The following is a 17384-nucleotide window of genomic DNA, read 5'->3' as shown; positions in this document are numbered from 1 at the left end:
ACATGAAAGAAAAAATAAAGTTCTCAGAGGTTACTGACCAAAATCATAGTCAAAGCAGAAGCTAGAGATCTTTTTTTTCCCACCCTTTGCCAATCCAGATTAGAGCTATTTTTTCTGAAACTCCTACCTTCAGCTCCAACCTCCCTAGTGCTCCCCCTCTCCACCATTCACACTGCAGTCCCACACTGAAGACTCCTTTTGCAAAGGGATTGGAGGCATGCTCCCTGCAAGTGCCTTCTAAAGTCCTTCTGCCCTTCCCCAGTGCACTCTCTGATAACATGAAGCACCCTCCCCCAATGGGGAGGAGATGCTTCTAGGAACACTAGGATGGTACCCTTTGACCCTTCCAAACTGTATGCCATCGACTTCTTTATTACTGCATGCCTTCATTTTTTTATGTTTAATTGGTTTTATTGAATTTCAAATGACTATAGACATAAAGTAAACATGTAACAAGACAATAGAGCAGAAAGGAAGTAAACTGCATAAATATAATCTCAGCATGGAGTTCCACTTAGCACCACATGTTTGGAGTGTTACAAGCATTAATGAGTCCTTACAACACCCAGGGGAGTCGCTCCCCGGCCTGGCGGGCAGGTGGGGAGATAGGCCCGCAGAGGGAAAGATTTTTCCCTACAGAAAACAGAGAAATTTGAGCTTAGATGTACATGTCCCCCATGGAGCTATGTTCAGACCACTAGAAATGTCTTGAAACCTGGAGACCATGCATATTGGGTGTTTGAAGCATTTGTAGGATCTCTGCTACAGCAAAATAGAGAGCAATGTGGGTTTTTTGTTTGTTTGTTTGTTAATCTTTAGCATTCCAGTTTGTGGGCAGAAGCAGATCATGAGCTTGAATTCAAAATACTAGGAAAAAAGCCAAATCACAGACCTGTTCATCCTACCCAAAGTGTGCCTCTACTATGATTGAATGGCAAGAGCATTGCAAATCTCTCCAGCATGTGTTTCTTGCACACATCAGAATCAGGTGCCCCATATTGATTCAGAAATTCTGCCATTTCTTGGGATATTGGGAGCGCTCACTTCATCCCAAGGGACAAGTTTTGGCTAAAATCAACACCAGGTTGTTTGGCCCATCAAGAAAAGGAGCCAGTACGAGCATGGCAGACGGCATGCAGGCAGAGAGCAGAAGCCAGGGAACTGCCAGGAGGCAATCTAGACTCTGTCACCTCAGGCAGGGAACCAAGAGACACACCTGAAGACACTATTCAGGACACCTGAATTAAAACCAGCGCTATAGAAGGAGGTTACTGAGAAAGAACAGAAGTCAGGGACTGTACATTGCAGCTGATAAGATGAGATCTGGGGGCTTATATTTGGCTTTAAGGAAACCAAAAAAGGGAAGAATCAGGACCAGGACCAGGCTCTGTGCCTGGTAACTAAAGCTGCAATTTCAAGAATGGTCTTCATGCAGCGAGACCTCCCGGCCACGGCAGACACTCTCCAGGCACGCTTGAGTGAATGCTCAGAGGGCCATCCCCATTGGTGGGGTGGCCTCCTAATACAAAGGGTGGAGGTGAGCTACATTTGTGCCACTGTGCACGCCTTGCCAAGAACTTGCCCCAAGTTGGCAGCCCCAAGTCTGGCAGGCAGGTTCCATTCGATGAGGCTCCCTGACCTCCTCCCCTTACTGCCATGTTTCCAAGAGCCTGCGATGCCCATGTCAGGCCCAGGGTCCCATCATCCCAGGCTGATGTTTCCACTTTGCCAGTAAATATTGTTATGGTCTCATCTGCCACCCATGAATCTCAGAAGCATTGCCAAGCTCAAGCTGCTGCTGGCACCACATGTGTACTGTGCATGGCAGGAACCTGGACGGCCTGCCCAGCCGAACGGCGCCCACTGCCCACCTCCTGGGTGCTGCGCGAAGGGGAGTGTGAACTTTGCCGTGGCACCTTTTCCTTCTCCTCTGCCCTGTCTGTGTCTCAAGCTAGCTGCTAAGTGGATGCGGGATATGAGGAGAGGTGAGGAAATGAGAAAGGTAAGAGAGGAACCTAGCCAAGCAAATCGGAAGGTGTTAAAAGAAACAATAATCCTTCGAAGGAGAAATGGTCGGTTTTCTAGAAAGAGGAAGCTGCAGCACAAGCAGCCATTCCTTTCAGAGGCTCCCAGTGGCAGAAGGTGGGCGGTGGGTGTGCTGCAAAGGACAGCGCCTGATCCAGTTCTGCAGTATCTGCTCCCAGGAAAGAGATGCCTCTACTTAATCAACCCTGGTGTATCTTAGGGCCAGAGCCCCAGGGAGCTAATCGCCCCTCCTGTCAGCGTCACTAATCAGTGCTGATTCCCTCAGAAACCCCCCTCTCTACCTAAGCTGGATCATGGTTGCTGGTTGGGTTGGGGGGAGGAGCAGGTCAGGGAGGGATTCCTAACCTGCCACTAGCACCAGACACCTTTTCAAGAGGCAGGAGGCACAGGAAGTAGCAGCTCTAGGAAGAACCAGCTTAAAACAAAAACAGAGGAGAAGAAAAAATCGCCTTGGAATGTGTACTGCATTCTAACTAGTCCCGCTGGGTCAATGCAATAGGGGTGGATTATTGCAGGCAAGACCTGGGCTGCCTCAGTAATTCTGCAAGTTTGATAAGAGATAGCTGGCAGACTTCAGCTTCCTTCCCCTGAAAGAGAAAACAGACATCACCTTTGCTACATCTGACTGGCATGCAATATGCAGGTCTTTGGGGGTCGTTCTGCCTGAAAATTGGGCAACCTTGTTCTATTACGACACACTGAAGCCTATTCAGGGCTGACTGGGTGAAGGTAGCACAAATAAGGCCATCATTCTTTTTGAGAAATTCAGGATTTGGTAGAATGTGATGAGGTCTGAGATAGTGCTGTCGCCACCACCCCTACCCCAAGTTAGGAACAAGACCACAAAATCAGATGGCACCTTAGATAAATTGGCACCACCACTTTGCTACTCATCTATTCAGAGACGATTCAAAGTATGAGCAAATATTATGCTCCCCTGCATTTATTCTGATGAAAAAAAAAATCACGTATGCTAATTTATATGTAAATTCAGTATGGCCCTGGGGCTCCTGGCATGCAGCCAGCAGGGCTGTTGATGGTGAAAGTTTGGTCATTGTCTCCAATTTGATGTTACAGACAGAAGAGACATGGATCTCAGGACAGATAGAAATTACGGAGGGCTTGGGACCTTCCCTCTCCCTACCTCTGACCCCTCACCCTACCCCTTGCCTGCTTAGTTTTCATTTTTGCTGTCAGCCCCCATAGAAACTGCTTTTCCGAAACTGCCGGATCCTGAACTCAGCTTCCCCACTTCATTCTTGTGCACCAAGAACAAGCAGGGATGCATACACACGCACGCACACACACACACTGATACTGCTCCATATTATATAAGAGGAGTCAATCAAGGATGCCTCCAAGTTGATTCCCTTCACTCAAACACCCACCAAAGCCCCTAGGGGAGAACAGGGGGATCCTGAGGCCCATGCCTCCTGGGGTTGGGTGCAGCAGACGACATCATGGCCATCCCTGCAAGATTCACCACCTTGGACTTCCTTCTCATCCGACACAGATCCCTCCTGTCCCCACCCCTTGCCTTCTTCATCAAGCCCCAGTCAAGGGTGTACGCATTTGATCTTTCCAGCCTGGTCTCTCTGCCCACCTTCCGTGGATCCACACTGCAGCCACTGCAACCTATGTCAAGAGGACAGCAGCAATCCCTAAATCCTAACCTCGGAGAAGAGTCAGCAGGACTACAGTTCAGGACTCAGTCCAGATCAGGAGAACTCCATATTGCAGGGGGAGAAGAGGGCGAGGGGGTGAGACTCCCCATTGTTTTTCACTGGGTCAGAGGGAACTTTCCTCTGGGAATACAACTGCATGGGACTGAGCCTCACCTCCCAAGAGAGGGCTCCTCCTCCCAGAGCCCTGCTGGGCCACCCTGGGAAAGTTTCTCAGCTTGTCTCGATCCTTACGAGTTTTAGCTGTGTTTAATATGAAAGAGGCAAACTAGTTTCCCCAAAGGACAGGGCAGGTGGGAGCAAGAAGATTAGTGGATAATTCTGTTGATGGAACGAACAGACCTGAGAGCCGGGATGGGGTGTGGGGGGGGCACGGTGCAGCAAATGGACTCAAGGTGGAGGCCGATTCCAAATGCACAGAACACAGCACTGGGAACATCAAAGCTTGCACTCAGCTGCAGCCCCCAGGGCTCCCGGCTCAGCCGATAAATAAACAGAAAATTAGCATCCGACTCTTATTTCCTCTCTCTCTTCAACTTCGAAAAGCTTTTTAGAATTTCAGAGCCCCCGCTCCCCTCCCTTTTATCTGATTGTTATCCACACCTCCGACCCCAGCCACAAACACACCCCCGAACACATTTAGAACTAATACAGTTGTCCCCCACTGCTGCAAATTGACTCATCCCTTGAAGCTGGATCGCTGACCAGAACCTCACAGGAAGCACCTGATTCTTTCTAGCCTGCATTTTCCCCTTTGCTCCTTTTAAAAGCTTTGCAAGTTTGCTGGCCGATATTTAAAGTTTCCACTTGTAATTTCTTCCCAAACGCATAAGCGACACGTTAGCAACCCTGTTGCCCTCCGAATCTGTCATTTCCCCCTGCTTACATGTGTGCTCCGTTGTGTATGTGTGCAAGAATGTGCATGAAGCCAGGGAGCCTAGCACACAACCACAGTCCTAACAGGAGCACCAAACACATTTTACTTATGCACATACATATTCCCCCATTCCGGTAGCAGCCAGAATCAAATCAATATTCTCACAGCCTAGTCGGGAGAATGAAGTCCCAGCCATGCTGTCTGAACGCTCTCTCCTCCACCTGCAAACAGCGCAGCACAGCCGACTCGGGGAGTCTGCAAATCTTATAAAGCACACTGTACAATTCCTGGGTCTACCGAAGGCAAATCAATAGCAAGCTCTTACCTTGGAAGAGACACAGAGCAGCCAGCCCCGTGAAGATTGCCCAAGACATAGAATTGTGCATTTTTGGCTGGATGGTTTTCATGATTTTTTTTCTTCTTTTTTGTCAGGTTCGGTTTTTTTCTTTCCTTCTTTCCTGATAGATTGTGTTGCTCTCAAGCTTGTGCAAGGAGATTTAAATCCACTGTTTTGCTGAAGGACACAACAAGAAAGCCGAGGGTGTGAGAGAGTATGACTTCTCCGTAATTATCTCCACTCATACTCTGGCACTGAGACACATTGTACAATCTGGCCCTGGACAGCCCTCCTACAAGCTGCAATCATTGGTTCTAATCCAAGGATTGACAGAGCTACAACACACGCGCGCGGGCACACACACACACACACACACACACACACTCAGGAATCATTTACTGGGCAAATCAGGCTAGCTGATTAAAGAGACAGGAGCCTGGAGAGATAGAATGATAAATGCCACTTTGCCCCTTCTATATTACTTTCATTTTTTAAACTGACAGTCTCTGAGTCTTCTGAGTATCAGAAAATCCCTTTCCCCCTGGCATTCCCTAGCCTCCTGAACTCAGATTCCCTTTGCACTGGAAAAATCCCATAGCCAGCCATGGCTTATGGGAAATTTTAAAGGGACATTTTCATGCTCAGTGAAACTTGTAAAGATGAGTCAAATTTCATTTGTTGGTACCTATTTTCCCCTCCAATGGAAATATCATTCAGTGACAGCTTTTTTTTTTTTCTCTATTTCATCAACCTTTCTACTTAGTTGCTTTGAAAATAGTAAATAACTTTCTATTTTCTCCTCCTGTCACTTCTGTTTCAGAACATCTATGTTACTCCTCTTTTTCATTCACTTTTTAAAAATCAATTTCCTAAAGTCACCCATGTGTATATGATACAACGAAAAGGTACAAAGTACCTGGTATTTGAGCAGAAGCTCTATAGTCTGAAGATGGAGAACCTTCTTCAAAAGAAAACAAAGCAGGAGTTTATTCCCCATGACTTGGTCAATCCACATCCACTAAAGCAATAATAGAAGCATCTGTGATTTAAACTGCAGTGAGAAAGATTCAGGTTAGACATGCGGAGGGGCTTTCTGAGTGTAAACTTTGTGTAGTTCCTCAGAGAGTTGAAGACATTAATCCCTTTGGTGATAGGAAAGAATAAAAACCGAACAGAAATAATCTAATGGATATAAATGATTTCTTAAGAGATCTAATTCTAGGGCCTGGAAGTTTATTCTAATTTTTGGCTTCCCCTTATGAGAAGCAAGTTAGAGGATGTGAACAAAAAATCTAGAAAATGTAGCTCCTGGCTGGGCACTGTGGCTCACGCCTGTAATCCCACAACTTTGGGAGGCCAAGGAAGGCCAGTAGCCTGAGCTCAGGAATTCGAGACCAGCCTGGGCAACAGGGTGAAACCCTATCTCTACTAAAAAAATCCCTAAAATTATCTGGGTATGGTGATGTGCACCCGTGGTTCCAGCCACTTGGGTGGCTGAGGCAGGAGAATTGCTTGAGCCCGGGAGGCAGAGATTACAGTGAGCCAAGATTGCGCCACTACAATCCAGTCTGGGTGACAGAGCCAGCCCCTGTCTCAAGGAAAAAAGAAAAGAAAAAGAAAATGTAGCTTCTCACAGAAACTTCCTTAGCGAATTCTGACACATTCATACCCCTACTATGCCTTGACACACATTTTAAAAATATTCTTCTAGAACTCCACCGCTAATTATTATACTTCCTGGTAACCCCATAAAAATGTTAATGCATTTTCAAACTGCATAGAAGAAAAGTACTCATTGTCTTTTTGTATTTTAGTGTACAGAGGTGAAATGAAAACACCACTGCCATTTTGCACATGTCCAAGACGTACAATTTACCTTGGTTTTTTTCTTTTTTCTTTCTTTCTTTTTTGTTTTTGTTTTTGACAGACTCTTGCTCTGTCACCCAGGTTGGAGTGCAGTGGTGCAATCACAGCTCACCGCAACTTTGAACTCCTGGGCTCAAGTAACACTCTTGCCTTACCCACCATGCGCAGCTAATATTTTTTTTAATCTTCTGTAGAGATGAAGTCTCACTGTGTTGCTCAGGCTGGTTTCAAACTCCTTGCCTCAAGAAGTCCTTCCAGCCTTGGCCTCCCAGAAGTTTACCTTGTGTTGTGTATGAATAGGAACAACACTGCCTGGAATGTGGGATCTTGTGACCCTGAGAGAAAGGGGCCCTGGGACCTCAAGATCTGGGGACCTCAAGATCCTACTCATAGTTCTGCACAGCCAAGGGACCTCAGGCAGGTCCTTTCACCTCTATGAACCTTGGCTTCTTGTCTATAAAATTATAGAACTAGAATAATTTATTATACTCCTTCTCATTTTAAAGATGTTTTATGTTAACTGGTATTTTTTTTCTTCTTGCCATTAAGTTCTAATTCACATGTCTATCAAAATGTCCTTGATATTGTGAGCTCCCAACGGACAAGAATTTTATCTGTAGATGAGTCTTTTTGTGCGGTGCTCAGCATAGTGACATGTGTAATTAAATGCTTTGGAACAACTGTGACGGCAGGTGATAACAGTGCAGTGCAGAAGGAAGGTGGCTTCCTTTCACCACCGTTTCATTTCTCTCCTGAACGATGATAGAGATCATGGGCCACTGGTAAGTCTTTAGTCCCAATCAGGAGAGGTGGACAATAACATTTGTAAATGTCCTCACCCTGAACTATAATAAGTCTATACAGTTACCAATGTTTATTAAGCTCCCATGTGTGTACAAATAATAAGAAATTAATCATCAGAGTTGATATTTATTGATATTTATTTGCAATGTGCTAGAATGATACTCAGTGTTGTGCATGCATTTTTCTCATTAAATCCTCACAACCTATGAAGTGGTGATAGTATCATCCCCATTTAATAGATGAGGGCATTGAGGCTCAGAAAACGCTTGTCCACAGCCACACAACAGTTAAGGAATGGAATCAGGATTTAAACCTAAGCATTTTCATCTTAGATCAACTTCAAAAATAATATCCTGTGCTAAATACTGTGAGGGACTCAAATAGATATCAAGCATCCTAGCGTATAATCTTTTTGTTGTTTTCAATAGCATATGAGATTATTAATAAACATTACAAAACAATACATATGTTGATACAAAACTACAGGAAGACTCATATACTGCTTTCAATCTTAACTGAGTTTCCAATGGTTGGTACATATAATTAATTTCATCAGACAGCACATGATAGGTGGTCATTTTCTGTGATAGTTTTGTAAAGTTCTTTGGAGATGTTGGGAGTCATGAATACCTTGCGAGTGACTCTGATCCGAGATCTGAGGCAGAGGGAAGGATATTGCTGGACGAGAATACCATGAATTAAAAACTAGAGTTAGAAATACACCAAGTATATTTGAGGTCCTAGTGACTTGTCTGAGATTCCCCATCCTACCCTTCTGTATAGCAATAAAAGCTTGAAAATATTTTTTAAATGAACCTTAGCATAATATGATCCTTGGCAGTTACTTTCTGCACACAGGTGAGGTAACCATGTCCGGTACCTGGCAGGCACAGACACTGGGCATCACTGACATGAGTTGTTGAATGAGAGCACAGACTTAGGGCTGCTTTGCTTGGGGTCCAAATCCCAGTTTTGTCCCCTAGGGGCTGCGAGATTAGGTTGAGTCATTTCAACTCCACATCTGAAACAGGATAGCAATTACACCCCATCCCAACCATAGCCAGACATCCTAACCATCAACTAATTTTCATTAATTTTACTGTTTTTAACCAAGTTGAGATGGATGTGGTCTACCATGTGTCATTGGTAGAAGCTATCTGTGCTTGGGAACTAAGACTGCTGGACAGAGCAGTTTCAGCATTATGCTCTGTGCATTCATTGAGGCAAAATATATCCTCAGGGATTGCCGAACCAGAAGTCTAATTTGGGTTCTGAACACTGCTAAATGCTAAACTATCTTGAGAGCTATAGCTCTTTCAATGCTTGAATTTGCCACATGAAGTAAAATTTCCCAATGGCCTTCAGGTTTCACAAAAGCACACCATTAACCCCCTTCTGGAGAAGGCATCTTTTTCCCTCCTTTGTTATTGGGTTTAACATGGCATCACCAATACAGGCATGTTGGATCAGTCAGCTGCTCATTGCTGTAATTACAAATCGAAAAGCTGATCCTAGGCTACACACAGAAGGGTTTCATTCAACCAAGCACATCTCTTGTCTAATGGATCAGGTCTCATCAATGCAGTCAGCAAATTTCCTTTCCATTTTCCATTCTAGTCTCAGGATCTATCCGGCTTAGGACTGAGAATCTCCATTGTTGCAACTACCCCAAAGAATGCACAGCTTGGTCTTTCTGCTTTGGGGTGGCTCGTGACTATGGTTAGAGATTTCTGCCAGTAGAAGTGAGGCAATGACTAAAGAACCCCTGACTGGGGGAAGCTATGACTCGGGGGAGCTATGATTGGAAGGGGACACTTTGAAATCGCAGTTCCCTCCTCAACATTCAGAGCTCCTTCCTCTGAGTTAGAAGGCTCAAGTACTTCTCATCAGGTGTCTGGAGGACTCACTTTGCCTTTTGCATTAGCCAGATTTGTGTTATGCACCATTTACTTCCCAGTTCATGAGTCCACTTTTTTTGCAGAGGAGGATGAATGGCATAAGACAAAATTAATGTCTGGAAAGGGACCTTAAATTCTAGACAGAATGATAATTTTTCACCACCCACACTCCTTGAAGTTAGAAGAACTTTACTACAGACATGATTTTTCTGTTTGCAGATAAGAAACAAGGAAGGGGCATAAAAATTTTAAAAAAAATAAGGAAGGGGAAACAGATGAGGTCTTTAACTCCTTTGGAGAGGGCAGCTAGGATTGCATTTCATAAACCTTTTATCATTGGGCAGCTTAGGAATCTGCACTGTGTGCAATGAGCTAGTACAAATGGGGATTGATTCTCTGTAAACTGCCCCCATGCACACCTGTCACCTTACCCAATGATAGACAATAAGTGCAGTAAGCTCACTGTGGGACCTGGCTGCCCTGCTGTCCAAATCCCAGCTGAACCCTGACAGCAGACATAGGAGAGGGGATGCATAATCACTCACTCATGGTGGGCCAGGCTTGAAGGGGTGGCAGACAGAATGCCACCACGAGGAGGAGGAGGAGGTGGGTGTGTGTGTGCCTGTGAGTGAGGGAGGAAGGGGTGTGGAGGCAGTGTTTTTTATTTCTCTCAGCTATTATGGAAAGAACTGCGGGAGCTTAAATCTAAAGAGCAGTGCTGAAATAATGTTCAGGACTTAACAAAAGCCGCTGCTCTGCTGCCATCCGCCTGCTGTGGCCTGCCTCTGCTGAGGCTCCATGCAGTGGGTGATCTTACGTGCCCAGAAGTTTGGAGGATCCTGCCCTAGGGGAAGAGGAAGCCAGCCTGCCCTCACACATCTGGGGTTGGGCAGGGTTCAGCTTTGACTTGCAATGCCACTTCAGGGAGGGTGAAAACCATGGCAGGAAGAAGGCAGCCTCCTACCTTAAAGGGACTCTCCCCAGAAAGGGAGAGCTGCAGCCATCTTGGATGGGGCTCTGAGCATGGTCACTTTGGTTGGGAATGGAATGGGTCCAGGCACAGGTAATGTCTGAATTATGTGAGTCTATTTTGAGAATTTGACTTAGAGCAGCAGGTTTTCTGATTTATTGATAAGTTGCCTAACCTGATATTAAAATGAAAGTGTAACTGTTAACAGCCCAGAAATTAAGGACACAGGGATGTAAGCCCAAAGTCCTACAAAAGGAGTTTTCAGTGTTTTCTAATTGAATTACAGGCATAGTCATCTGGCCTTGATTTATATTTATCACCTTCATCTCAAAAAGAAGAACTACCATAGAGCAGTATAATGGAAGTAATTTAAGATTTAAAATCAGAAGACCTGGATTCGAGTCTAATTCCATTGATCAAGTTCAATCCAGTAATGCTCAATGTTCTCATGTCATCTCATCCCGCCTCATCCTTAAGTTGGAAATAATAATATCTACTGCACAGAGTTGTTGTAGATTCATTAAAATGAAGGTTATAAATGTCCCAGTACAGTGATCAGCATGCAGACACATTGGCTCCTGGTCTTTAGGATCAGCTTGCTTTGAAAAACCAATCAGTGTGCTGGATAATATTCACCAGGAACTTCACAGTGTGAGTCAGTACCTTCAGGATGCTTACTGTCAGAGATATTTTTCCTGGGTCTGTAGTAGACAGGGTGGCTATTGCATCTGGATCCCCAAAACACTGGGAATCAGTTGGATGTGGTTGGAGTGAGCACTGCTCTACTCCTGGCATAAGAGTGGGCACAGGCCCCTGGCCTGGTCAATCAGTTTCTTTCCGGAGAAGTTTCCAGGTGCTTTGGGGAAAGAGGGGCTGCAGCTAGAGGACATCTTTCCTAACACATGGAGAACTCTGCAAGGAAATGGAGTCAACAAAAAGGAAAGAAGGAGCAAGAGGAGAGGCCATCACTGAAAGGAGGACATGTCTTGCATGGAACCAGACACCCACCCTTCAGAATTCCTGATCCTTTATTTGCTTAAGTTAGTTTGAGTTGAGCTTCTGTCCCTCACACTGAGGGCATCCATCTGGAGGGCCATGAGTAGAAATGTCCTTGCTTTCCTGTCCTTCCCACATGACTTTCCCTGATACAATGAAAATGTCTAGATAGTATGTGATCTTGTGGGAGAGAATGCCTTAGGCAGAGATGTAGGCATCTGAAGCTGTTTACTTAAAAAAAAAACCAAGTAGTCAGTGTTGATATAAAATTGGAATTAAAATAAGGTCATAGATGAAATCACAATGGACCAAATCCCTCTTCTTCCAAAGGTTGGGGCTCTGGAAGTGGGGAGCAAAACACCACTTAATGAACGTCTTCTGTGTGAAAATTCCGCATGTCATTTTATTTAATCTTTACAGTGTTTCTAGAAGATAAATACTATTATCCTTAATTTTCAAGTAAAGAGGTTAACTAACTTATCCACAGTTGTACAGATAGTAACTGGCCAGGTCTCTGAACACCCAAGAGCCTGGTCTTTCTCTTATAGTATATTTGGCTATACTTTAAGTGAAACTGGGACTCAAAAGGAAAAGATCATGGTAGCCTGGCATGGTCGGTGAGAACTCTCAGAACAACATCGGTCTTGGTCAGTTTGGAATAAAAGAAAGTAGGAACTTATTTAAACTGAAGAGAATAGCATGGTAAAGCCTGGATGTGAACATAAAGCTCTGTGGAAATCAGCATGATCCAACGTGGATGAATTTGAGGCTGTGGTTCAAGAGTACTGAGAGTTCATAGAATTTGGGCCTAAACTAGAGAGTCTTGAATATCTATACAGTTTGAACTGAATTTGAGAAGATCACTGCTGTTGATTCTGAGTAAGAGAGTGAAAGCAATAAAATTTGATATTTCTGAAGGTTTATACAGTGGTATGGATGGTGAATTAGGTCATTCCCCTAGAGAAGCCTCTCTTGGCCCTCTGGATGTGGACAACTTCCCATCTTGTGTTAATCTCTAGTCTAGTTTGGCAGACGTGGGACAGTGGTTTAGCACCATCCGCCACCCCCATACATCACATGTATGAGTAGCTCTGGTGCACATGGGCCCTAGAAACCTCTTATTTGCAGTCTGCTGCCCACCAGCCAGTTGAATGGGACACAGTACAATGGTAGGAGTAGAGGTCAGGCTTCAAGAAACGTGAGGAGATTTTGGGGGGTACCTGGAGCAGACCCACTTTCCTACACTGGGGCTGATAACAGAGCTTATTTGACAAGTAAGTGTCACTTTACCACTTTTGGCCATTTCTATCCATGGACATATCTATTTTGAAGACTGTATAGGGAGGAACAATATGGTTTAGGGAAAGATTTATATTTTTTTAATGATTTGGCTTCATGCTATCTTAATACTATCTAAAAACAATTGAACTCCACCAGCTGAATTTGGAGGAAGACTCTGAAATACAGCTTAGGAACCCTTCTGTGAGTATCTCATGCTGTCATTTTACACTCAGAAGTGGTGTCCAGAGAAGGGCAATCGCATGCTTAGGTTCATACAACAGAACTGGGAATAAAATCAACTTATTTGATCCTTGTCCAATGTTGTTTCTTTTATTCCAGAATGTGTCTGGATGCCTTCAAAGTTTGATTGGATGGCCCCTTGTGAAGAATCCTCTGACCAAGGAATTCACTCTGGCTTGTTTACCCAAAACTGTACTCTTTATAACTGCAAATCCTAAGTCTTTAAAAATGCAACCATGCCTTTTATAAAGACGGACAATTTAAGCTGTGGCCTATCTCTAAAAGCTCAGGGTAAAGGGGTTTCAGCTTCCTTAGCAAGCATAGGTTATAAAAGAAGGAGTGAGACCATACATAGTGAGACCAGAAGATCCCTGGAATCTTGGGGCAGGGTATGGGCATATGTAATATGGGGAAAGGGGAAGTGAGGATGAGAATAGAAACCTGAGAGACTGGATTTGACAACAACAACGACCGACGTGGTCCTCTTTGTGATTCTGATGGTTGCTTTTCCAGAGTGGAGATAGGAGAGCTGGCAGCAGGAGGGCGTGGGGTAATGGTCTTATACACCTGACTTGTCCATGTGCTGCCCCCACCAAAAGCTACGCTGATTACTTTTACAGGGGTGGGAGGAGATAAGATTCCTCGAGGAGGGGATCAGTGGAGTCTCTGTGGGAGGTGACTAGCCCAGGCAGCAAGGGCTGTTCATCATAGACATTTGACTGATTCTAACCCACAGTAGAATACAGACAAGACACATAAAGGCTTAAAATCAAATCATGTGTCATGCTGAAGAATAATGGTACTTTCTGCTAGGGATATGTATATATTTTTAATTTCTGAGTGAATTAAGTGCCTATAAAAGGTGTTGAATTGGCATCCTAGAAAGCTGAAGCCCTTGATTTGTGCCCAGAAGAGGAAAGAGGGAGACAGTTACCTGAATCATTCTGAAGTGCTCTGAGCCACCCACCCATACCCACACACTCTGCCCTTTGTCTCACTAAGAATTGTGATTCGTTGCCCACTGTGTAAGTCCTTCCTGCCATTCTGCATGGGCTTTAGATTAGGCTGAGATCAAAGCTAAATGGTAGGGAAAGCAAATTAATGAATGTTGGGGCCCTTGGCAAAGTATTCTGTGACCATGATATATGAATGGATCTAACCACAAACACATGTGTATCTCTAAGTTGCATTTATATTTTCAAAGTGCATTTACATATCCTGCTTCATAATCTACTTATTAAATACGTGTTCATCAGTGCTTGTTATTGTCGTTTGTGTTTTAGGGTGGGAGACTGAGGCATAGAAAATGATAGCATGCCCAGCACTTTGGGAGGCCAAGGCAGGCGGATCACGAGGTCAGGAGATCGAGACCATCCTGGCTAACATGGTGAAACCCCGTCTCTACTAAAAAATACAAAAAATTAGTTGGGCGTGGTGGCGGGTACCTGTAGTCCCAGCTACTCGGGAGGCTGAGGCAGGAGAATGGTGTGAACCCAGGAGGCGAAGCTTGCAGTGAGCTGAGATCGCGCCACTGTACTCTAGCCTGGGCGACAGAGCGAGACTCTATTAAAAAAAAAGAAAGAAAGAAAGAAAATGACGGCATGCTACATCTGGAAGTGATCTTAGAAAAGTAACAGGATGAAAAATAGAACCTGGATTTCCTGACTTTCCCTGAAAAGCGAAACTCCCAGCCAAAAACAAACAATAAGGCAGCAGTGAAGGGGTGGTGGGAACCAAGGTGTCCTAACACCCTACCCTCTTCTCAATGTTCAGGAATCGGTCATCTTTATTTACTACAGAACATAAAAGAAACTGTGCGCAGATAATATAATGACAATGATAAAAATATTGACAAAAACACCTCATGAAAGAAGAAAATCCCTGCAGTTAGTTTAGAGGCCTAGAGGCAGAATAGATGGCATGGCCATTGAGGGGAGGCAGACCTGCTTCTTCCCCCAGTATATGTGTCTCCGTGTATACACAGCTTTTACTCATAGGACACTTAAGCTGTCTGAGTCTCAGATGCCCCATGAGTGAACATGGGGAAGAAAAACAACCTCACAAGATTAAACACAGCACACATGTAAAGTCATTGGCACTCAAGATGCTCAAAGCATATATTAGGTCTCCTACTGGAGGAACATTGTTTTTTTCGATTAAGTAGAGATATATGATTATTTTGGGGGAAAGATTTAAGGAAATGAAGACTGATTTTACTTTATAATTTTGATTTCTTTGGCTCTACCTTTGATTTCTTTTCTTTCTGTCTTTATTTTCTTTTGTTTGTAAATGAAGTGCAGGCTGTTGACTTAATAGATAAATTAAGCTTCAGTATATCGTCCTTGCATTTAGTCCAAAACAGCTTTCTGGGGGTGGTATATACTAACAAATATATTACAACTGGCTACTGAAATATGGGAGAGGAAGTAATTCCAGGTGAAACGTTGTTCCCCACATCCATCTCATTCAAAAGGGAGGTCTATTCTTGGGAGAAGATGAGATTAGGGGCCCTCAATTCACAACTTCCTATCAATGTCAAGAGAACTGTGCACACACAGACACAGTTTGTGCCTGCTACAATAGTCCAGACACATCCTTGTGCCATTGCAAAGGCTTTTGGGGGGAAACATGGCTTTAATGAGGATGTTTGTGTTTGATGTTATTAGAAATGAAATGTTTATAGAAATGTCACTGCAAAAGTGTGGCACCTACATGGGGCAAGGAAATGTAACTCCTAATAAAAGCTGAAGGCACAGTCATACACACACTCACACCACACTCTCCCTCTTTGATATGCTTTATAAGTTTGTCCCCTCTAAATCTCATGTGGAAATGTGTCCTCAGTGTTGGAGGGGGAGCCTGGTGGGAGGTTATTGGATCATGGGGGAGGACCCCTCACAAATGGTTTAGCAGCATCTCCTTGATAATAAGTGAGTCCTCTCTTAGTTCACGTGAGATTTGGTGTGTTTCAAAGAGTCTGGCCTCCCCCTTCTCCCTCTCTTTCTCCCACTCTCACCTTGTGATGGGCCTGCTCCCACTTCGCCTTCGGCCGTGAGTAAAAGCTCCCTGAGGCTTCACCAGAAGCAGAGCAGATGCTGGCACCACACTTCCGGTACAACCTGCAGAACTGTGGGCCAATTAAACCTCTTTTCTTTATAAGGATATTACAGCCTCAGCTACTTTTCTATAGCAACAACAACAACAACAACAACAAAAAAGATAGCCTAACACACTCTTTCTCTTCCAGTTTGTGTTCTGCACTTACTAAAGTAGTTCAATCAAAATCACATGTGAAAGTGAAAGTAGTGAAAATACAACCAGAATGTTCACATGTTTATTGGTTATTATACTATGCTTTACTCACCTTAGTTTTCTTCCTTATCTTATAGGAAGGAAAAGAGAGCAGCAAAATAATCAAGCAGTCACAATATAATCAAATCAGAAAAAGAATGCATAGGGTCTGCCCCTCAGCCTTTACACTGCAATTACTGATTCCAGATGATGTCCCCACTTTAGAAAAGCATTGTTCATATTACAGAAGTGCTGAGTGCTTTATTTCCTTTAAATATAGCATAGGATTTTATTATGTTTCTCTGTCAAGTTAGAGAGACTTAAAGATGTGCATTCATAAATCAAGCTATCAACAATTGTTATTGCGCTTAAGCTACATTCAGGCACTGTGGTCGGCTCTGTCTGGTCTAAATATTGTGACAATTCACCCCCGCCATCCAGGAGGACACCACGTATTTACTCAGTTATGGTATTAGTACTCCAGTACTTATTCAGCACCTACTTTGAGGCAGACACTTTCCAACTACTAGAGATACAACTATTAGTATTATTTTTCTGTAAAGTTGTTCACAGTTGAAGTGGGATACTGATCAGCAGTTATACATATAAAGGTTATTGAATTAATCAAGATGAGTGACAATAACTGACACAAAAGAAAAAACTTTAGAATCTCAGTGGTTTAAGGGAAAGTAATTTTTATTGTGGTTGTTGTTATTGTTGTTGTTTTCAGCTCATGCTAAGTCCCATACGGCAGCAGAAAGACCAATCAGGAGGTCAAAAAAAGCTTAGGCAAAAAATGTGAAGGCCCCAAACTAAGGCCATGGCAGTGAGCTAACGAGTAGGAGTTGTGTTCTAGAGACACCTCCTGTAAGGTGCTATGCTGGAAGATGCCTTTCACCAGATACTGACAAATCTCGGGACAGTTTTATTGAACATAATGATTATTATAAAAAATAGTAAAGGAGACAGAAAGCATTTTCTAAATGCCAGAGTGATAGAGATAACAGTAATAGTAGAGTAGAAATAAACAAGTATTATTTATCATTCAATTTAAATCATTATTGATGTGATGGTTTTGTAAAAATAAATAATTCTT

At 43.7% G+C, this 17384-nt stretch overlaps 1 protein-coding gene across 3 annotated transcripts in view; it reads right to left on the bottom strand.

Annotated features, from left to right (window-relative positions):
• Positions 1 to 5193, bottom strand: part of NTM (neurotrimin) — a 959556-nt gene extending 954363 nt beyond the window's left edge. For 2 of the 3 annotated variants that reach the window (XM_024254593.3, XM_024254594.3), the window contains exon 1: positions 4931 to 5193. In XM_024254593.3, coding sequence (XP_024110361.2) covers positions 4931 to 5012 — 82 coding nt within the window. In that variant the 5' untranslated portion in view covers positions 5013 to 5193. 3 annotated transcript variants of the gene reach the window in all.
• Between the last annotated feature and the right edge of the window lie 12191 nt (positions 5194 to 17384).

Source organism: Pongo abelii, chromosome 9 (assembly GCF_028885655.2).
Source record: "Pongo abelii isolate AG06213 chromosome 9, NHGRI_mPonAbe1-v2.0_pri, whole genome shotgun sequence".
In the NCBI taxonomy this organism is placed as follows: Eukaryota; Metazoa; Chordata; class Mammalia; order Primates; family Hominidae; genus Pongo; species Pongo abelii.
This window is presented reverse-complemented; position numbering and strand designations above follow the sequence as displayed.